This window comes from Canis aureus, chromosome 11 (assembly GCF_053574225.1).
Source record: "Canis aureus isolate CA01 chromosome 11, VMU_Caureus_v.1.0, whole genome shotgun sequence".
NCBI lineage: Eukaryota > Metazoa > Chordata > Mammalia > Carnivora > Canidae > Canis > Canis aureus.
In genome coordinates, this window is record NC_135621.1 from 24,871,256 (window position 1) to 24,892,771 (window position 21,516).

The 21,516-nt window shown below is 56.6% G+C and overlaps 1 protein-coding gene and 2 long non-coding RNA genes across 7 annotated transcripts in view; 2 read left to right on the forward strand and 1 right to left on the reverse strand.

The window, feature by feature from the left end:
• Positions 1–16,099, reverse strand: part of MPPED1 (metallophosphoesterase domain containing 1) — a 77,722-nt gene extending 61,623 nt beyond the window's left edge. Inside the window, exons 1-2 of one of the 4 annotated variants that reach the window (XM_077914196.1) lie at positions 15,967–16,099; positions 2,403–2,698 (exon numbers count right to left, since the gene is read on the reverse strand). In XM_077914196.1, coding sequence (XP_077770322.1) covers positions 2,403–2,698; positions 15,967–15,993 — 323 coding nt within the window. In that variant the 5' untranslated portion in view covers positions 15,994–16,099. Of the gene's footprint in view, positions 1–2,402; positions 2,699–14,151; positions 14,171–14,797; positions 14,927–15,389; positions 15,407–15,966 lie in introns of those variants that run through there. The other 3 variants (XM_077914199.1, XM_077914197.1, XM_077914198.1) reach the window with 3 other exon arrangements.
• Positions 6,192–10,259, forward strand: LOC144323577 (uncharacterized). Its single transcript, XR_013388986.1, has 3 exons — positions 6,192–6,425; positions 6,899–6,986; positions 9,987–10,259. It is a non-coding gene; the product is annotated as an uncharacterized LOC144323577 (long non-coding RNA).
• LOC144323576 (uncharacterized) lies at positions 15,524–20,570 on the forward strand. Of its 2 annotated transcripts, XR_013388984.1 has the most exons (4): positions 15,524–15,665; positions 16,002–16,212; positions 16,451–16,564; positions 17,483–20,570. It is a non-coding gene; the product is annotated as an uncharacterized LOC144323576 (long non-coding RNA). The 2 variants fall into 2 exon arrangements; XR_013388985.1 differs by lacking the exon at positions 16,451–16,564 and having other exon boundaries at positions 15,526–15,665.
• The last annotated feature ends 946 nt before the right edge of the window (positions 20,571–21,516 follow it).

Here is a 21,516-nt window from a genome sequence, read left to right on the forward strand (position 1 = left end):
AGGGCTCAGCCCATGCTCTTCGCTGGGCACTACCTGAACCCCTGAGCCCCACTGCCAACGGGAGCCAGGAACCCCTGCCTCGGGACGCAGCCACTCCTCCAGGCCAGGAGAGATGGCAATGGGGCCGGCCGGGGTGAATCTGCTCTCCGTGCTCTAGCTGGGTGACCCCAGAAGGCCAGGAAGCATTTCCTCCACAATACCAGCATCATACGCTATTCCACGCTTGTGTGACATGTGTGCCAACCGTCTGCCGCCCCACGGGAATGTCAGCTCAGCGTGGGCAGGGCTCTGTCCCTGACCCATAGTCCAAGCACCTAGCCCAGCCCCAGGTGGACTAACAACACTGAACATTTGCTACCTGCTACCTGGCCCCTCTGTGTGGATCTACTTACTTAGTCCTCAGCATTTTAGAGATGGGGACACCGAGGCATCAAGATTCACAGCACAAGTCAGTGGCCGAGCCAGGGCTCAGACCCGGGCAGGAGAGCTCAGAGCACGCATTTCTAACCAGCATGCTATGCAGCTGCTTACAAACCTCCTGAATCCACAGCTGCTGGTGGGTTAAATGGGAGACATCACCCCTCTCTCCTGAGCTTGCTCACTGCGCTGCCTCAGGACCCAACCTGGCCTGCAGGGGCCTGCATGGGAAACCCCCCTGCCGGCTGGGCAGTTTTCAGAGGCCCCGGTGCCCCAGCCCTCCCAGTCTGCTGCCCCCACTCAGCCTCCTCTGGGTCTCAACCTAGAAGTCCTCTTCTCCTGTCCTTCCTCCTTCCTCCACCCCCTGGCCCTCCTCCCCTCTGACCTCCCCCGTTCCCCTAGCTCTGTTCTGGGGCTGGGGCCTGCTGGGTGTTCTGTGGGGTCCAGGCAAGGACACTGGAAGTGACAGCCCTGCGTGGTGCTGCAGGGTATTATCTCTGGTGCCCGGGGACCCCTCTAAGAGGGGGTGCACAGGGGCACAGGCTACATGAGCCCCACTTGCTCTGCCTGCAACCCAGCTGCTCTTGCCCATTCCCACTGGGGCAGGAGTCCGGCCCAGCATCCCGGGACCTCAGGCCTGGTCACGCCCAACCCAGGAGGACTAACCCCCTGGACAAAAGAGAAAACCAAGCTAGGGAAGACGGCCTTCCTCCCTGCAGCAGCCCCACCAGGCCTCAAGGTCCCCCACCCTCAGAAATCGAGTAATGAGAACCAGGACCCTCCATCCGGACCCAATCTGCCAATCTGGCCCCAACATGGAAATAGGAGGTGGTTCCCCAAGTAGAAATGGGGAACAAAAAATAGTCAGCTGCCAGTGACACCAGACCTCAGTCCCCACAGAAATGAGCATTTTCCCAAGCAAGCACCGAGGGAAGACAGCGCTGGAGCCCACCCCAGGCCTGCTGCCCGCCTGCCGTCCAGAGCCCTTCCTCCCATGAGGAATCTCTCCGCATCCACCCTTTACACCAGGGGCTGGTTCCTGAGGGAGCCACAGAGTCACCAGGGGCAGCGGCCACCTGCCCCCAAACTCCTGGCCCGGGAGTGAAAAGCCCCTGGCCTCACTCTCCAAAGTTGTGCACGAGCCTGATTCTCCAGGCTCCCCAAAGCAAGGGCCACGAGGCCTCCACGTTACCGCTGCTCCCTGGAGATGGTGCTCAGGGCCTTGGAAGAAGTCCAGGATAAAGGAGGAAAAGGGTCTTCCAGGAATGCAAGGAGCTTCCCCCCTGCCACTTGGCCTCTCCAGACCTCAGGAAACCACCCAGGGCGGGGGAAGCTTCCCCGCAGTCCCAGGGGATCCGGTCTGTACCCTGCTGGGACAGCCCTGGTATTCCCCATCAGCCCCAAGGGGCAGGCGGCAGGACTCCCCGGTCCCTCAGGAAAGCCTCCCTGCTTTCTCAACAGAAGGGGGGGGCGGGTCTGGACAAAAGGGAGGGGCGGTGGTCAGGGAAGCCAGCCAGCCCAAAACTAGGGTCCCAACCTGCCTGGAGCCTGGAGCAAGCCCCCTTCCCTCTCTGGGCCTCAGTTTCCACAGCTGTACAATGAGGAACGTGAGTTAGCCCAGGAGTCACCAACCCAAATACCAAGAGGGGGCAGCTGGAACTCGCCACCTCCAGACATCACCAGGAGCCCCTGTGGGCCTGAAGTCGCCAGGCCTTTCGGTTTTGTAAAGCAAAGCCAGAAGTCTGGATTTTTTTTTTTTTTTATGTGCCATCACCTCATTTTTAAATATTTGTGAAACATCTCCTGGCCGACTGAAACAGGGACTGGAGCCAGCATCGGCCCCCAGGCCGTGACCACAGCTGCTCACACGTCCCTCCCCACTTGGAGCCTCGGTGATCCTGGGATTCCAGAAGCCCTTCAGCCAACAGGTGGAGACGGCCGGGCCCCGGGTCCGCAGTCAGTCCCACCCAGAGCTGCCCACTTACATCTGCACGTGCGGCGGCTGGAAGCGGCCCTGGTTGATGTTGTAGAAGGTAAAGGCCTGGGTGGGGTTGGAGCTGTACTCGTCCACTTCAATGATGAGTCGGCTGTGCTGGTGCCTCCGAGCGGCCATCACGTGAGACTGGGAGAACGCCATGCCCAGGCCGCAGGGCAGGAGGGCCAGGGCCTCTGCCTTCAGGACACCGGGATCCCACCTAGCGCGCCACATGGACCTCCGCTGGCCGCCCGGGCATCTCCCGCCGCCGCCACCGCCCGGCCCCGAGCCAGGCCTGGGAGCAGACTGAGAAGACAGAGCAGAACCGTGCGACAGTTAATCTGTTTGGGATTTGCTTTATTTAATGTCAGATGAAGATTTAGAAAGACGAAGGGGGGGGGGGGAGAATAAAAAACACAGTCATACAGCTCAAAAACTCATTACAGATCTTTCCAACTCAGCAGTTTGATGAATATACTTTGGTAAAAAGAAAAGGAGAGGAAGGGAGGGGACCACAAAAAAAAAAAAAAAAAAAGCCCACAACACCGAGGACGGATGCATGCGTGGTCCCACATGTTTAAATGCTTAAGACATTATTTTTTTTTTTCTTCCACAAAATGCTCAGGACAGGGTGACCAGAGATGCGGCAGGACAATGGCTTGGTATTTCGCAAACAGGTGAGGTTAAGTTTCACTTATGGGAAGCAGGGGGAGTGGGGAGGATTCCCCTGAAGCCCCACTCCCCCCACAGACCCCCAAACACACCACACCCGCACCCCTGCAAGCCCAAGCAGGTGGGAGCGCGGCGCAAATTCCTGCCTCAACACCAATGTCGCCTAAAGATATCTCTGAGCAGCGCCTGGAGAAGGGATTTTCCCAGACAGATTGCCATCCACCAACTCAGCTCAGGGGGTGGCCCTGGGGGGGGGGGTGGGGGAGGATCTACTTTAAAAAAAAAAAAATCTTCCCAAATGCCTTATAAGGATGTCAGGAATTCTGAGGTTCCCAGTCAAATCTCCAAGCCACACAGAACCGCAGCTTGCAAATGCCATCATTCCCTTTGCCGTGTCTTCCCTTGCAAAGTGCCATCTGCATTTGCAGCGACTGGATTTCAAGGTCCTTCTGACCGGTGCTGGCGGCCCGGGCTCAGTCTCCATCCTACCCCGATGGGCTCCCGCACTTCACACAACAGCCGATGCCTCCCTTCTAAGACCAGCTAGCTTTCTCCTGCTTTTCCCATAATTGTTAATTTTTTTTTTTTGACTGTGTAAACAGATAAGGCCTCGAAGATGTTTTGTTGCGTTTTGTTTCAATTTTTGGTCATTAAGACCCTCCGATTCCATTTGCGCTGCATTTAACTAAGGAGAAAATGACATAATTTAAAACTATTCCTGGTCAGTCATCTCCCAGTCACGTTAAACGAAGAAAAATCCCCCTTGCTTGGCGCACGCAAGAAGAATCGACACCGTCAGAAAACAAATTAGATTAGGAAAACGACAAAAATTAGAGACTGGAGAACATTTTAATTACATGCGAAGGAGAAATGGATTATTAATTTTTTAAAAATCTCAACAATCATGCCCATACAAGGTGTAATAAATATCAATATCCTCCTCCTCCCCCACCCCCACCAAAAAACCCCACATCCTGATTCACAACATATACCCCTCCCTCTTCTCCACTTGGGAAGACAAGGGAAAAAACCTGCTTCCCCCAGGATACACTTGCTCCTGTCTTTTGTCCTGCTAATTGTTTCTCTGTGATTCGGTTCTCCCAGCAGAGACTGGCCTGGCAGGCCTCTGAGGTGCCCAAGTGGGGAGGTCCTGGCCTCTGGACTCACAAGATCTCTGTGGCAGCTGGCCTGTGCCCATCTGTGACCCTGGGAGAGGCTTAGGGGCAGCAGATGCTGAGGCCCAGGCATCCAAAGATCCAGATCTCAACAGAGGTTTGAACCCCAGCATTGCACTGATTCACCGTGTGACCTCAGACCAACGTCCTAACCTCTCTGAGCCTCAGTTTCCTCTTCTGGAAAATCGGCAGGGCAATCATAACACTGCCTCCCAGGGCAGCTGTGCAGGTTAAATGAACGGGGATCCTGAGCACGGCATCTGGCGGGTACCAAGTACCCAGGTAACCCTCCACGTTACCATTATCATCGCTCTCCAGCTCAGTGTGACATGTGCGCACATCGAGGGCCTGCTGTGGGGGCATCTGTGGAATGGAGTGTCCACTGTAAGCAAAAGGGGCAGCTCCAGGAGCCCTGGGGAACCCAAATGTGTGCAAACGCAAGCCAACAGGATCACACCCTGCCTGAAGTCCCTGCCACGGCTCTCCCCGGCTCCTCTGATGACCTGGTGTGCAGTCCCCTGCCCAGTAGCCTGCAGCGCCCAGAGGCCGCCGGCGACAGAGCCCTGTGGTCCTGTTTGGAGCTGCCCAATTCAACACCTCACAGGAGTCTTCTTCCTCAAGGCTCACCGCCCACCTAGGAGACGGACGTCCCTACAGCTCCCACCCTACGGAGGAGAAGGCACACACCTAGGGGAGGTGAAGCCTCTTGCCCAGCACAGCCCAGGGCTGGCCACCGAGGTCGAGCTGCGGGCAGCCTGAGTCCAGGGCTCGGTGATCCCTCTGCCTTCCTCTCCTGGAGGGGCAGGGCCTGGGTCTGGCTCAGCCCCCACCCCCACCCCAGCCCCCACCAGCTCTGCAACCCTGATCCTGTGGCTTCACCTCCACGAGGCTCTGTCTCCCCATCCAAGAAACGCAGGGACAAATAGCACCTACCTCATTCAGTTATGGAGATTAAATGAGGGGACACATGGGAACTGCTTGTCACAGGACCCAGCCCATAGTGAGTGCCCAATAAATGGTAGCTATTATCACGACATTATTACTGTCACCCCAGGACCACTGCAGACACTTGCATACACATCTCGTTAATGAATGAATGGCTGCAGGGAGGGAGGGGGAGAGGGAGGAGGAATCCATGAATGGATGGATGGATGAATAGATGGAGGGAGGGATGGAAGGATGCAGGGATGGATGGGGGACCAGAGGAGGTGTCCCGCCCGTCTCTTTCCCCAGCGCCCAGTGCAGGCTTGGCAGAGGGTGGGTGCCCCCAGGCCTCCGCTGGAGGGTGACCCCTCACGGTGCCTCTCCCCCTTACCCACCGCACAACCCTGCAGGGAGGCTGGCTGGCGGGGCACAGCCCCCTGAAAGGGGAGGTCTGGGGCCTCCCCCGTCCCTGCCCGCCCCCCAGGGGCTGGAGCCTACATGCCCTGCCTCGGGCCTGCAGCGGCAGGAGGACAGCTCTGCGGCAGGGGACGCAGCCAGGAAAGGCAGGCGGCGAGGCGTCCCGGGAGGCGCTCCGCAGTGCAATGCTGCATTTCACATAAAGGGGGTTCGCAATGGGCCCTGCTTGAAGAAATCTGGGAAACCGGGAACACGGAGCCTTCTTTTAATACCCATTTAATATTTATGGAGCCGCAGCAGCGCGTCAGCCGCCGTGTGGAGAACACAGCCGATCGCGGAGGGAGGACAGCGGTTCCCAAACAAACGGCTTCTAGTGGGGGAAGCGTTTACACCTGGGCCACAGCACAACACAGCAGGCGGGCGGTGCAACCCCGGGCTCTTGCCCCGACGCCCCCTGCAGCACACTGGCCCCGGGCAATGCCCACACCCCGGCCAGGCCACAGGTGCCTCCTTCGTGCCCGCGGCTGGGAAGGAAACAGAACTGGGATGAGGGTTCTCGAATGTAGTAATCAATGCATTCACTTATTCGGCAGCCGCTGACCACAGCCCTACACGCGCTGTTCCAGAAGCAACAAGAAAGCAAACACGTCACTGCCCTCAGGGAAGGGGGTGGCGGGGAAGCAATAAAGTAATCACAGAAAGTAAACAGAAAAGATACTTTTCAGATACTAATTCGGGCCTGGCAGAAGAGGGGAAGGAGTAACAGATACTGAGTAGTGGTAGGAAAAAGGAGATTGTTGCCTGCAATCCGGCGATCAAGAAAGGCCTGTCTGAACACCTCAAAGGTGAGTGCGGAGGGGGAGCCAGCCACACCCAGACCTGGAGAAAGAGAAACCAAGTCAGGGGGAAACAGCAAGTGCAAAGGCCCTGAGGCAGGGGGAGCATCCATAAATGGTCTCTCTCCTATTGTTGTTCTCGGCCACTGGGGCTTCTGCAGTGGAGAATGGTCAGGTCAACTTTCAGGTCAGGGGCAGTGGGTTCAAATTCAGTCTCCAGTGTTGAACGTTAGCTGTGCGACCCTGGGCATGACACCTAACCTCTCTGTGCTTCTGCTGCCTCAATAGCCCCCTCTCAGGCTAACAGAGGAGACAGAAATGAGCCTGGTGCCTGTCTCTCCATAAAGGCCCAATCGGCCCAGTTGGGAGGGTTGAAAATTCTTGGAATTTCTGGGTTGAAAGACTGCCTCCAATTTGTAGGGCTCCCTTTTCGAGTCTGATTCTCTCACAGGGTGATTTGTCTTTCTGTTTCCCCCTCAAAGACACACACTAGCTGGTCCTCGGATGCCATGGGTCAAGTCAAGCCAGGGTCTCAAAGAGGAGCCTGGACGTCAGCCCTGGCACCAAGCGGTAAGCAGACATTAGGCGCCAGGTGTAGGGAAAGGTTGTATGTAGAAAAGAGGCCCGACTCCTTGTCAGGTCTCCTATGCATCGTCAAGGCCAGCGCCAGGCCAGGCTCCAGAATGAAGGTCCTAAAATGCACTTTTGAACAAGCCATTCCCTCGTGCTCACCGCATGTCCGCACAGGCATCCTACTGCTCTGGGCTAAAGCCCCAGATCCTTAGGTCGGCTCAGGAGGCCACACTGGGTGCCCGGGCTCCGTCTCACCACTCAGGCCAAGCTCACCACTCCAGGTTTCCCCCGGCACACCAGCAACCCCACCTCTGAGCCTTCACACACGCTGTTCCCTCTGCTGAAAGGCCGTGCACCACCCCACCTCCAGGCACACACCTGTCTCCCCGACCTCCCCAGACTGGGCCAGGTGCCTCCACTCATAACCCCCCAGTCTTCTCTCACCACAGATCCCATGTCTGAGCTGAATGAGAAGCCAAAGAATAAAAGCACTGGTGAACAAATGAATGAATAAGAGAAACTGCACAAGTCCTCACAATTCACAGCCTGGATTTAAAAGCAGCTTTAACCTCCCGAAGCTTGGGTGTCTCCTCTACAAACACGTGGACCCTCAACCTCCTTCCCAGAACCACTGGGTGGATTATAGGACCTGGGACCTGCGAGAGCCCCTGGCTGAGGGTCCAGCACATAGTAGGTGCTCACTAACTGTCTCTTCCACTGTGGTTAGAAAGTTCTGATGAAACCCAGGAGCTCTGCACGGAGCTTCGGAGAATCGAACAGAGATTCTGATTTTCAGATAATTAAGGAACGCTCCTCCCATGCCTGAAAGCCGGGCTCCTGGCCCCTTCCCTCCCTTCCCGTTACTGAGTGAGCCCCCAGTTATTTCACCGCCCAGGATGTTGTGATCGGACACATCCAGCACAGCCTGCCCTTGACCAGCTTTTCGAGGCAAGCTCCTCACCACCTGCCTCACCCGGCACTCTGCAGGACACCGGCCAGCCCTGAAACACCCACTGCCCCCACTCCAGGGGGGCCCTGTTCTGCAACCTAAATGACTCAGATGTGTAACTGACCCACAAAGGCCTTGGGGCCCAGGAGCAGCCAGACGGATCAAAAGAGCAGCTCAGAACCCCGTCGTGATGAAGGAGAGGGAATGGGGCCTCTGGGTCCTGAAAGGTCCCCACCAAACTGTGAGACCAGCCAGCATGTGCCAAAGGCCCAGAAAGGGGAGACTGCAAAAGGCCTTGGCTTATACAGAGCATCTTAACAGCAGGTGGCTTTTTGCAAAGGAGACACTTGGGTCACTCCGGCAGCCCAAATATGTCCAACAGATACGTGAGGGAAATCCATGAGCATCTGCACCGCCAGGGACTGCTGATGTGCAGATCAAAGATAGATATTTCCTTTGCCAAGAGGCCTGAGGCATCCACTTCCACCCGATTCAGGTTCCTCAAAGCCAGGGTGGACCCAGGACAGTCCTGGTCATGTCAGTTGTCCCCTGCTGGTCTTTATCACCAGCATCCTCTCTGGGTCTCAAAAGGATCCCCAGTTGGAAATCTCATAAAGGGTAAAGGTCCCCATCAACAAAGCCAACCTGAGGCCGGGAAGGCACCCACCTCCAAAAGGCACCCATGTTTCTCTTCTTGTCATTGGCATGTTTGCAGCTAGAGCCGTGAAGCTAGGATGACACTATTGTCCTGGGTCGGGAACTCAGAGGACCAGTGACCACACAGCAAGTATTGTCTGCAGTCCCAGAGAAACACCTGCCCCAACTGTCTCCCCAGGACGGTATGCTGAAGAAGCCCTACACCTGGAGGGCTTTCTCCAGGATCCTAAGGCCATCTCTGTCCCACTCCTCATCTTCCCACATGGCGAGTGCAGGGGGACTCCCACGGGTCAGCCCGGCGTGCCAGTGACTGTCCCCACCGATCACCCAGAGCAGCGCTGAGAGAAAGCCAGCTCACTGAGGCTTTTGTCGAGTACTTACTGCAATGTGGTGAAATGTCACAGAGAAGCCATGGGATGCCTGGGTGGCTCAGCGGCTGAGCTCCTGCCTTCAGCTCAGCGGAACTCCGGGATCGAGTCCCACATTGGGCTCCCTGCGTGGAGCCTGCTTCTCCCTCTGCCTATAGGTCTCTGCCTCTCTCTCTCTCTCTCTCATGAATAAATAAATAAAATCTTAAAAAAAAAAAAAAAAAAAAGCAGCAGCCAGGCTAACACCTAGGTAGTCCTCCCTAAGCCAAATACAGGAGAAATAACATTAACAGAAAAACAGCAAAAGGCGGGGAGGGCTAATCCTTTCACAAGCCATGCTTCCACACAAGCTCAAAAGTCACTTTTAAATTGTTTTTTTTTCCTTGTCTTGCTCATGCCTGAAAATCTGCAATTGATCAGTCAATAGTTAAAAATGTCACCCCCCCAAAAAATGTCACCAAGAGGTTAAAATAATAATAATAATAATAATAATAATAATAATTAATAATAATAAAGTAGAGCAACTCAAAAGAAAGGAAAAAGAACAAATAGCCCTCCTTCCCCCTAGGGGAGGGGGCGGTGGGAGGGGACCGGGCCCAGTCCACTGCACCCTGAAAATGCCAGCCCTCTCGCGTACCCAGCCTCTCAGCCGGCCGTGGGTCTCTAGGACGGAGAGCGCCTGCCTGCAGCTGGTATCGGCAGCCACGCTGAATGAGTGATGGGCTAAGCCAACGAAGGAGCGCACAAATATCGTGAAAATTAGACATATTCCTTGAAAAAGGATCAACCACGAGTGACTTTAAAGCATTTACCACTTAAAAACCTTTTAGCTGGGCCCATTTTGAATTATGACTACATGATTTTAAATTACACTTTCTAATTCCTCGCCGCCCACCCCCCAAGCGCTGGCTGCCGCTTCATTTTCCAATTATGTACTTTTATTTCAGAATGATGAAGAGTGCTGCTTAGTGGATCATGTCCTGTCTGCCACAAATAGCTGCTCACTTATTCCTTTAATTTTAGATACGAATGCAGTCGGTTCACCCGGCTGGTCTTCAGATTCTGAATATTCTCCATTCCCACAACACCAAACGAGGCCCAAGACGCCAAGAAACCCACAAAGCTCCGGCTGGGAAATATGTTTGTAAACCAGCGCTCCGCTCCATAAATTATTATAATTCTTGGTGCTTTCTCTATCCATCTAGCAGATCAGCAATCACATAAATAATAGTGAGTGGAATGATTTTTCTTCTGCAAAGTGCTATGTCCTAGTTTTCAAAATAAAGCATTTGGAGATTCACGTATCTACGGAGTTGAAATGGGAAGCTGCTCAGATCCGTTTCAAACATACACACAGACATACTCACACACAAAAGGAAACGAGAGGTAAATGTGTAAAAATCAGCATTTTGAATCTCCTTTCCACATACACGTCAAGTCACACTCAACAGTCATGGGGGTTTGGGACCCACCTGGCCGGGAAAGTGGGGGAAAGCAAGAGGGTCTTGGCTGCTCAGCATTCAAATACAATTTGCAAAGAAAGTGAATGTGGATTTACAGTTCTCATGGAAATCTATTAAACAGATGTCACTGAAGCATAATCAAATCGGCACTATGGCAATTCTACACTTAAGTCTGAGATCGAGGTTTTGCCATTTTTATGATCAGAGTATTTTTTGTGATCATGCGGGAATTTGCGACTGAGGATTAAATCTCCAAAGTATGATCAATTAACTAATGTGCTGCCTGAATGACAAAAAGAAAGCCATACACACACACACACACACACACACACACACAAACAGCAAAACTCAATTCTCCACCCCTGCCCCACCCTCCCACCCTCCCCACTTTGTGCAGGGAGCCTAGGGTTGGGGAGGGAACATTTGCCTTTTCCACAAACAAATGAACACTGCAACGCCAAATGCATTTCGTTGTGAAGGGGGAAAGACAGGGCACAAGGTACTCACTCACACTTCTCAGGTAACCGGAGCAATGTATTTTGCAGCCTTGCGGGCTGTGGCGCTATCAGAAAATGCAAAGGAAGGAAATGAAGGGGAAATGACGGGAATGTTAGAAATTGGAAATAGGCATCATTTGCTCCTTAAAGTGATGAAATTAGCATGGGCCATGTCAAAAGCCTTTTGATGTGCACCAATGCTGAGTCTCAAATCCTTCTCGGATGGAAATCTGAAGGTGTTCAGGAGAAGCAAACTCTCAGGTAGGGATTTGGGTGGTGGAGGGAGGGACCCTGGCTCTGATGCTCTCATTGAGTATCACCCTCAACCAGAAGGGACACTTCCTTTTCCCATTGTAGCTGCTTCTATGTATCATGTGTGACCAAGTGGTGACATCAAGGTGCCCAAGTTCACGTCCAAGCAAGCCCCCAAAGGGTAATTGACGGAAAGGCGTGACAGGACCAAAGGATACCTCAAGTCCGTATCTGAGTTCAAAACTGAAACGTATCATCTCAATTTGTTAAGATTTTTTTTTCATGAGGTTGGGCTGTCCTCCTCTGCCATAGCTGTTTTAAATGGAAATAAGACAGAACTAAATTTTGTCTCATTAGGACCCAAAAAAAGTCAAAATAAAGTAAAACATTTGTTTTGGCAGCAGAATGGCCAGATCACCAGGGAGAGCCACAGTGAATCAAATTAACCAAAGAACTATTTATACCTTCCCTCCAACACCACCCCCAAAAAAGGGATCTCTCTTTTTCCCTTGGGGTTGCTTTTGCTTTAACATGTTCTTCACTTCTTCGGGCTCAAGGCAAAGAATTCCAGTGGCAGTCTGGATTGGAGGCTAGCTGGTGGTCTCATTCCATGGGGACGTCCACACCCCAGGACCCACCGCTGCAGGGATCTGCTCTCAGAGAGACCCAAGCATAGTCTAAACGGCTCTTACAGCGTGAAACACACCCTTCACCCCTCTCTTCCCGGCCCCTCAAGTGTTTGGCATGTCTGATCCCAGAGGGCGTGAGACGTTTGGCCAGGAGGGAGACCCCACAAGCAGCCTGCCTCATTCAGGATGCCATTAACTGTGATGTGTGGGCTCCGAGCTAGCCTGAGAACCCAGTTCCTGGCTCCTGCACCTGGGGAGCCCCTTTCCCCAGGGTCTCTGGATCCAGAGGTACAGGCAGACAAAGGTACCAATTGCCAAACAGAGAGATCTCAGAGAGAAGAAGAATGCGGGGGGCGAGGGGGGGGGATGCTTGAAAAGACCCTTTTTCTGTTCGCGGTGAGGGAGGGGCGATGGGAGCGACATGTCACATTGTCACATTAAAGATTTTGACAGACAATTCAGGGATAACGCAGAAATTCCACCCCTAACTGCAGCTCGGCCGCAACTTGAAAGGCATTAACTAACCTCCACTAATTGCATGTTTTTCTGTGCATAATATTTACTTGTTAAAAGTCTTTGCCTGGCCGATCATTTTCCTCTGCCCTGCTATTCATGATCAGTTTGCAGGCCTGAAACTGGAAAAACAAAATCATGTCGATAGATTAAAAGATGATGGCACTTGGGGGGGGGGGTAGTTCTTTTTTCCACTAGTCTGGGCCTGGAATGCTGATTTTTCTCCTTGAGTGCCACCCTTTAGTGAAATCCTGCTACCATCCTTAATTCCTCAGCCGAGTGCAAAAAGATGTGTCCTGTGTTAGGTGCGCACACGAGGGGCTGTCACTGCCAGGGAAATGCAGCAAGTTCAAGGAAAACAAATGAACTTGAATTGCTTTCATCGGATGAAGATTTCGTAGTCTCAAGGGTGGTCCGGGAAAATTTTTAAAAGCAGGCTTTGCTTGAAAGGTTATTCTCTATCTTGGTCTACGCATTCCTGACACAGGTGGAGACACACTAGTAGAAAGACGCCAAAGCCTGGGTCTTTTACCCAAACTTAGACATGTTCTGTCCACAAACACAGTCCACGGGGCCTCAGCTGGGGTGCCCGAGAGTGACTCTACGTGCACGCACAGCAGTACGTCGGAGATCTGGAACCCCGCATGCGGATGACGCTCTGAGCCTACCTGCATCAACATTAAAGAGATTTACTTCAATCCAGGTCCTGCGAAATGTCTGGGGTGGAGAAATAAATAGAGAGGCAGCCCCACGCCGAACCACTTCCGAATACATGATGAAACCTCTGTGACTGGATTATCGCCTTTCGACTAGCCATCAGCCAATTAATGTACCTCCACCGAGTGAGTACTCAAACAGATGTAACCATTTCGCAGAAACCCATCTTGAGAAAAAAAGATTTTACAAGTGTTGTGGGGCTGCCACTTGGAAAGCCAATTTGCAGGGAGCCGAGCCTCGTGAAGCACAGTTTATTATGCATGGCTCCCGCACCACGGTCCCCTGTACACCGTGCCCAGCTCCAGAATGCCTCCCAATCACCACCGGCTGGCTTTCAAGCCCCGGTGTGCTCTCCACCGCCAGAAGCCTGCTTCAGCCCAGCCAAATCCACCACCCCCTCCCCAAATGGTCTCCCAGTGCCTTGGCTCCCATGGACCAAGCCCGACTTCCAACTTGGCTATGGCAGTCGGCTGGTGGCCTCAATGACATCCCCCAGAGCATTTTAGCCAATGTGACTAATTATTCATGAAGTTGGTGTATTTATTTATTTACTTACTTATTTATTTATTTTTGCAAAGACCAGCCAGGGTACTGAGGCTCCCCGTGTGGCTGGTCCCCACTAACAAGTCTCCCCCCACCATGCAAGTCCTCTCCAACCGGCTCAAACATCCACCAGCCCGCCCACTTTTGTTCCCCAGTTTAATTTCATAATTGTTTGGCACTGAACAAGCTCTCCTCTGGGCGGGTCAACAGGGACTTTGGAGATGGGAAGGGAAGGCAACCAAGCTACTGGAGGGGAACTGGGAGAGGTCTGACCCAGCGTGGGGGGAAACGCATCTCCCGGAGGTCAGTGGGACAGACTTGGGGGCCAGGTCCCGCATGGGAGCCTCTGGCCATCCGGCCTGAGTGGAGAGAGGATGTAAGGGAATGGGAGATGGTGGGTCTAGGACCCCCCAGCCGTGGTCCGCCACAGACGCCTGGACACATCAGCTCTCAGACTGACCCTCCTCTGTCTCCACCTGGACCAGGGGAGGCTGTGAGTGAATTCACTGTCCTATAACAAGTCCCAGAATAAACACACAAGAGACAGAACTGCTCCTTAGCATGGAAATATTACCTGTGAGGGCTGGGACCTGCCTGGTTAGCCGCTGAATCCTCTGGACCAGGCACAGAGCAGATAGTAACAAATGTGTGTGCAACGAGAGAGCGGAGGGATGGATGCATGCATGTGTGGACGCATGGACGCATGGACGCGTGGATGCATGCGTGGATGAAGTTTCCAGCAACGCCCGGCCAAAGTGGCCACTAGCCCCGCATTAGTGACCCCCTCCGTCGCCCCCAAGTGCCGGCAGGGGCTCCGCGGCGCACAGTAGGCTCTCAGCGACCGGGGGCTGCTATTGTTAGGACCCTCATCATCACTTGCGCCCCGCCGGTCCGCTCCTTCCTCCCGCAACTCCGCCGGCAGCCAGCAGAGACCGGCGAGCCGGGGAAAAGTTTCGCCGCCCCTCGCCCCGGTCCGAGCCCAGCGCCCCGGCCGCGGCCCCTCCCGGCTCCCCGGCTCGGCCGGCCGGCGGCGGGGGAACACGGCCCGGCGCCCGCACCCGCCACGGGCGGCCAAAGTAACTTTGCGGGCGCCCCTCCGCCGCGCCGCGGGCGTCACCCCGCGCCCCAGAGGGTCCCGGCCGCGCCCGCCCCCGCCCCGCCCCCGGCCCCGGCCCCGGCCCCGGCCCCGGCCCCCGCCCCCGCCCCCGCCCCCGCCCTACCTGGCCCCGGGCTCCTCTTCGGCGGCCGCGGCGGCCGCGAGCAGCAGCGCGCACGGAGGGAGGCAGGGGCCCGGCTGCGGGGAGGGAGGCGCGCAGGGGCGGGGGCTCCTCCGGCGGCGGCCGCCGCGCCGCGCGTCCGAGGCAGCAAGTGGGAGCCAGACTCCTCCTTCGGGGGGCGGGGGGCTCCCCGCCGCCCCCTCCCTCGCCCGCCGCGCCGCTCCGAGCCGCCCCGGCGCCCCTCCCGCCGCCGCCCTGCCCCCCCGCTCGCTCCCGCCTCCCCCGCCCCGCGCGCCCGCCCGCCGGGGCCCCCGCCGCGCCCGCCAGGCCTCGGCCCTCGGCCCCCGCCCGGCCCGGGCCCCGCATCCCGCCGCCGCGGGCACCGGGGAGCAGCGGGGCGGGCACCGGGGGGCGGCGGGGCGGGCGGCCGGGCGGGGGAGCGGGCCCGCGCTGCGGAGGAGAGCCGGCGGCCGCCCCGCCGCGCCCCGCGCCCCCTCCGGCCCGCCCCCCGGCCCCGGCCCGGCCCCGGCCCCGGCCCCGGCCCCGGCCCGGCCGCGCGCTGGGTGGGCGGGGAGCGGGGCGGGGGCGCTCTCACCTCCGGATCCGCGGCCGCCGCGCCGGGCTCGGCTGCTGGGGCGCGCGCGGCTCCTTCCGGGGCGCCGCGGCCCCCGCCTCCGGCCCGGACCCCCTCCCGAGGCCGCGGGGGCAGCCGGCCCCGGACCCCCACCCCCCATCCTCCCCCCCGCGGCTCGCAGGCTGCAGAGGCCCCGCTCCGCCGCCTGCGCCCCCATCTCTTGCTCCCCGGGGTCCCAGGTCCCCAGTCCCAGGGTACAGACGGTGGCCGGCGGAGGCTTGACCCGGAGCGGGGCAGGTAAGCGGGTCAAGGCCACGGAGCACCTAGCCCCCGGCTCGAAGGTCCTGCCTTGTCGGGGAGAGGGGAGAGCGACACCCCCCGCAGGCGGTGGTCCCACCCTGGGGAGTTTGAGAGGCCCCCGTGACCTCCAGGCCCTGCCACGGGTGGAGGGCCGCGTCCACAGGGCCTGTAGCCAGGGCACGGCTCAGGCCTGGACCTCCCAGACAGAGAGGGAGGTGAGAAGGGGGGTGTGGCCCCTCAGAGGCCCATCTAAGGCACCCCAACAATGTTTATGGGTCCCCTCCCCCAACACACTCACATCACACGGTGGCTCCCACTCCTGCATTCTTCCAGGCTTCAGACTCAATATGAGGACACCCTGTGTGGGCGCCTGGGGCCTGGCCTGCCCTTGGGGACAGCCCAGTCCAGGAGGGAGGCAGACAGGGACCCAGGAGAATCCCCTGCACCAGTGCCGGAGCAGGAGCAGGAGCAGGGACCGCTACCTGGTGTGGCTTCTTGGAGGTGGACACACCCCAGCTGAAAAAGTGTATGCCAAGGAGAGAAGGTATGGAAAAGGCATTCCAGGCAGAGGGAACAGTGCATGCAAAGGCCTTGGCATGTTTGGAATGGCAGCTTCAATGGGACTGGAGAGAGGAAGTGGGGGGAGAGGGGAAGGAGGGTGGGGGAGGGGAGGAACAGGAGCCCCATCAGGAAGAGCCTTGGATGCCTGCCTAAGGGGGTGGACTTTATCAGGGACAGTGGGGAGCCACAGCAGGTTTTGAGCAGGGGCATGCCTCGGTCAGGTTTCTCGTTTGCCCGGGCAGAGGAGCAGGAGGGGCCACTCTGGGAGATGAATGAAGCCCTGCTGGGGCCCTGAGGCCAGCAAGGGGGACAGAGAATGGCTGAGGGGACCGCAGGTGAGCATCTGCCTCCTCTTCCTTGTCTGTGGACCTGAATTCTCCACTGCGGCCTGGGGCCATCCTGGGGGTAGGGGGCAGAGGCCAGGCTAGAAGAACAATCTCAGCCAGGCATGCGGGCAGGGCAGCTGGAACACCCGGCCGGCAGCCCCTAGACTTCTCCTCAAGAGCCGGGAGCCGCCACTCGGTCTCCCCGCAGGGTCGGTTCTGGAAAGCGGGTTCCCCAGTGCCCTCACGCCCCCAGGCAGGACCCCTACCCCCCACGATCACTCGCTCTGTCTCTCGGGTCCACGCTGACCTTTGCAGATGCCCAGCTTCGGTGTGCCTGCCTAGTGAAGGTCAGGGCCCCAGGGAAGGCTCTCCCCAAGTCAAGAAGAGAAGAGTGTGGGAGCAGTCAGATAAACACACAGGCCTGCTGCCGAGGGCAAGGCTTGCTCAGTGGCCCACGTCTGCTGTCAGCCCCACTGCTCAGGGGGCTGCAACATCCAGTGGACACCTGTGTCGTCCTGGGAACCTGGAGGTGGCCAGGGATACAGGGGGCACCCAGATGCAGCCCCTGCCATCCAGCCATGGCCAGTGAAAAGCCAGAGGGGAGATGTGCCTAGAGACCCGCCTGGAACCGAGTGTAGGCTGGGGGAGGGAGAGATGCCCACCCTGGGAGACGGAGCAGGGCTTCCCGGAAGAGGGCCTGAGGCTGAGCCTGGAAGAAGGACTGGGGAGATGGCCTGATGGGCATTCCCAACGGTAGAATTGCAGATGCCCAGGAGGAGATGTGCAGGGAAGGCAGGAGGGTGTAGACTCCCTAAGGATGCAAGCAGGCCCTAGGACAGGTCGGGAAGGGCCTTGAGGGTCACACTCAGCAGGCCACGGGGCCCTGAGCTCATTCAAACAAAATGCCCTGTGGTGTCTTGTGACCAGCGCGCCGGACTGGTACCTACCGAGCAAATGGAGGATGAAATCCACTGACAAACCCCTCGTGGCACGCAGAGCCACCCAGCTCCTCCAGCGGGGCTGCCCAACCCCGTGGAGCATAAAGCAGCCTCCTGAACCAGCAGGGAGCATCTTTCTCACCCTAGGGCTGCAGGCTTCGCCAGCACATCATCTCCAAGGAAAGTGGTCCATCCACCTGCTGCCTGCCAAAGACAGAGCCACAGCTTGGTAGTGGCCTCAGGAGACCCTGGAGGACATGTGGTCTGGGACAGTGGAGAATTGTTGGTCTTGGTCCCTGTGGAGAGAGCAGAGAAATTCCTGTGACACTCATCCTCTAAAGCCAGCCACCACTTCCAATCCCACCAGCCCTCCCTTCAGCTCCCAGACACCATCCATTACCTCCCTGGGACATGCACGTATTGAGCACTTACTGAAGGCCTGACACTTCAGCACTTCTTTTGGAGCAAAGCATGAGCTCCCCACCTAAAGGGCCTGCCATTACCTGCACCACCCAGTCAGTCCCAGGCACTGAGCTCTGAGCTTGACCCACACTTACCCTGGTCCAGGTTGCTTCTTGCTTCGCCCCGGGCCTCAGCACTGTATCCCACAGGGCCTCTGGTGCAGTAGGTGTCCAGTGAATGGGCTCTGAAAGAGGGATTGAGGCATACAGGATGGGCAGGGTAGACCCACTCCTAAAAGAGCAACCAACTGGCAAACACAGCAGACATTCTGCTTTTGGAAAAATTTAATAACACAGTGGCACTTGTTCATGGAGACTAATAGAAACACCACACAATCTCATACTGCTAAACCAGCCAGGGGATGGCTTCTTCATCTGGGAAGCATTTCCCAGGAGCCTACTATGTGTTGGGGAGAGAAGGAGAAGATGCCAGGCTATCTGCCCTCAGGGAGGCAGGAGGTTGACAGATGCTCATGACACCAGGGACAAACAAAGGGCAGCTGAAGACAGAGAGAAGGGCAGCAGGTGCAGCCCAGAGACACGTCAGAAGAAGGCTACGTGGGCACATCAGAGGAATTAGATTTCAGGAGGAGGATAAATAGGAGAAGGACAGCCCAGCAGAGGGATCACCCTGTACCAAGGCTCAGGGGTCTCAAGAGAGCATGGTAGGACATCCACTGGCCAAGAAATTCACTTTCCAGGAAGGCGTCCCGAGGCAGTAACTGCAGTTGTTCAAAATCGTCCTAAATCAGAAACAACCTAAATGCCCAGCAAGAGGGGATTGGTTTTAAAAAGTACAGGATGCCTGGAGAATCACAAGCAACCAAATCATGCTGCTGAGATGCAATGTGGCAGGAAAATGAGGTCTATGCTCAGCACGCATCCCATGAGCCAGTGAAGTAGCTCACACAAGAATGCTCCTGATTCTGTTTTGAAGAAAGAAAGAGAAAAAAAAAAAAAAAAAAGAATGTAGGCAGAATGTCCAGCAAAATAACCGTGGGGATAAGATTATGGGTGATTTTTTTCCCTTGATTAATAGGACCCTTTGTAGCCTCCAACCTTTCTATGATCACCAATATCATGGAGAGTGGAGAGTGTTCATGAGGGGTATGAGCAGAGTGGAGGGTGCGTGTAGGGCAGGGGCTGGGATGGGCTAGAGGCATGGGTGAGGCCGGTGCCCTGGAGGACCTTTCATGCCTCAGTGACAAAGGAGCTTAGGTTTTCGGGCCCTCCTTAGGTACTCCGTGGTGCCTGGCATGCAGCCAATGTTCAGGGTATGATTTTTTGGCACATAGTCGCTGGGCTCCCACAACATGCCAGCACTGTGTCAGGCCCCAGCAATCACCCTGGCAGGGGAGGCCAGAAGATCTCAGAGAGGGGACGCCAGTATGTGCTGGAGGGGTTGGGAGAAGCTCCCTGGGGTTGGAAGGATGAAGCCTGGCATTGCACCCCCCACCTATGCCCCATTATAACCTTCAAGGTCTCTGCCGGGCAGCCCACGTCTGTCTGGATCCTGACACAGCCCAGAGGCAGGTCAAGTGCAACGCAGCTGTCTGACACAGGCCTCACCCAGGCCCTTCATCTACACCCAGGGCCCAGGGTGGAAAGGCCATGCCCTGTTGGGGAGCCCAGGCCTGCCCGCCTCCTCTCAGACTCAGGTACAACCTGCAGTGACTGCCCCCAACTCCTGAACCAGGCCCTGATCGTTGGTTCAAAACCCACCTCTGCCACTTACAGCTCGTGACTCTGAAACTCGGCCTCTCAGTCTTTATTGTTATAAAGCTGATACAACAATCTCAACCCACGAGGGCGGTGCACGTGGAGTGCCTGGTACACAGCTGGCGCTCAGCTAGTGGTGCTTGCTAACGCTCTCACGGTTCCAGATACCAAGTCTAGGATCTGGATTCTAACCCAGTTCTGCCAACTTGCTTGGGACCTTGGCACATTCTCATGTTTCCCTGAGCCTCAATTTTCTCAGCTTAGGGAGAAAAATGATGTAATCGCTTGCTCCCACGCTTGGTCAAAGATGAAATGAGAAGAGGTGGAAGGACCCCAGGAGCTCCCTCCTCTTGCCCCTGACTGAGGTTCCAGCCAGGCTGCCTTCCAAATGAGTCCCCCCCAAGCCCCATCCCAGGACACTCCCCCCATACGACCCTTGGGCCATCACCCGGACAGCCGGATACAGAGAAGGGCCTTGTATAGGGAGCTTCAGGACACTAGCTAGCTATCATGCCACAGGGAGGCTCTGGGCCAACCAACCTGGAGGGAAAGGCATTTGTCACTAGAAAATTGGCCCAAGATATGCCTCAGGAATGGTGTCCTCTGCCCCAGGTGATGCTGTTCCAGGCTTGGAGTCCTCAGGAGCTGGATAGAAGCCACACGCAGCCAGGAGCAGCCACCCTCTGCAGGCTGCAAGAGCCAGGAGGATGCTGCAGCTCACAGCTCTCCTGGGGCAGGGAGGGTGCAGGAGGCGCTGGGTGTCACCTCCTGACACCATTGCCAACCCTCTGGTCAGCACCCCTGAGCATCCCAGCACCCGTGCCACGGCCCCTCACACGCTGCCTGTGAGCCCTTTATTGTTTTTAGAGAACTTTTCCAGATTCCTTGAAGCTGGTTTATTTCTCACAACAGCCTGGCTGGGACCTCAGCTAGGGGCAACCTGCCCTGTGAAGGAAGACTATGAAGCCCATTTTACAGATGGAGAAACTGAGGCTCCGAGAGGCTTGGAGACCCGTCCAGCTAGTGTATGTTAAAGACTGCAAGGCCAATCTTCAGACTCCGGAACACCTGCTCTCCCCGCCACCCACTCTGCCCCACTTGGGTTGGCAGGCCAGCTCCTTCCAAGTCCTCTAAAGACCCCAACACACCTCAGGTACCATCACAGCTCCGGCAGGGGCTGCGGGGCTCTGCTGAGCTGTCCAGGGTCCTGGCCACTGCTCTGATCCCTCTCCTGGCCACCACTTGTTCCCACCTCCTGGATATCAAAGAAGTGAGAGCATGGGAAGTTGAGCCTGCCCCATGGCTCCGTACCTACACTGCCTACGCTCCCTGTGAGCCCTGAGATACCACACTCAACTCCCTTTTCTGAAAAATGGGTGCAACACGGGGCAGGCCAGGAGGTGGCTCATATTCCATAAACTTGCACTAGATGTGATAGCCACCTCCTTGGGGCCAGGCAAAGCCAGAGTGGCAGAGAGCCTGGCCCTGGCCCTGCTCTTGAGCAACGAGTCAGAGAGTGTAGGGCCTGGAAACTGACCATGACCACACACTGATGAGCAGAAGGGAGCTCAGGCTGGGGGAACACAGGGTCCCAGAGGGCAGAGAAGGGGAGGTGTTTGGGGAGGGCCTGGTGACAAGGGTGAAGGGAAGAGGGAGTGGACTCTTGGGGCAGGGACGAGATAAGCAAAGACGGGGAGGTAGGAGTCCAAAGGGAGCTTGGGGTAGAGGAGGGAGGGACCCAGGACCTCCAGAGTCCAGAGCTCAGCCCCAGGGAAGGGCGGGCCTGGTGCACCTGGTCGGATCCCTTGGGCAATAGATGGTGTGAAGTGGGGATACAAGGATG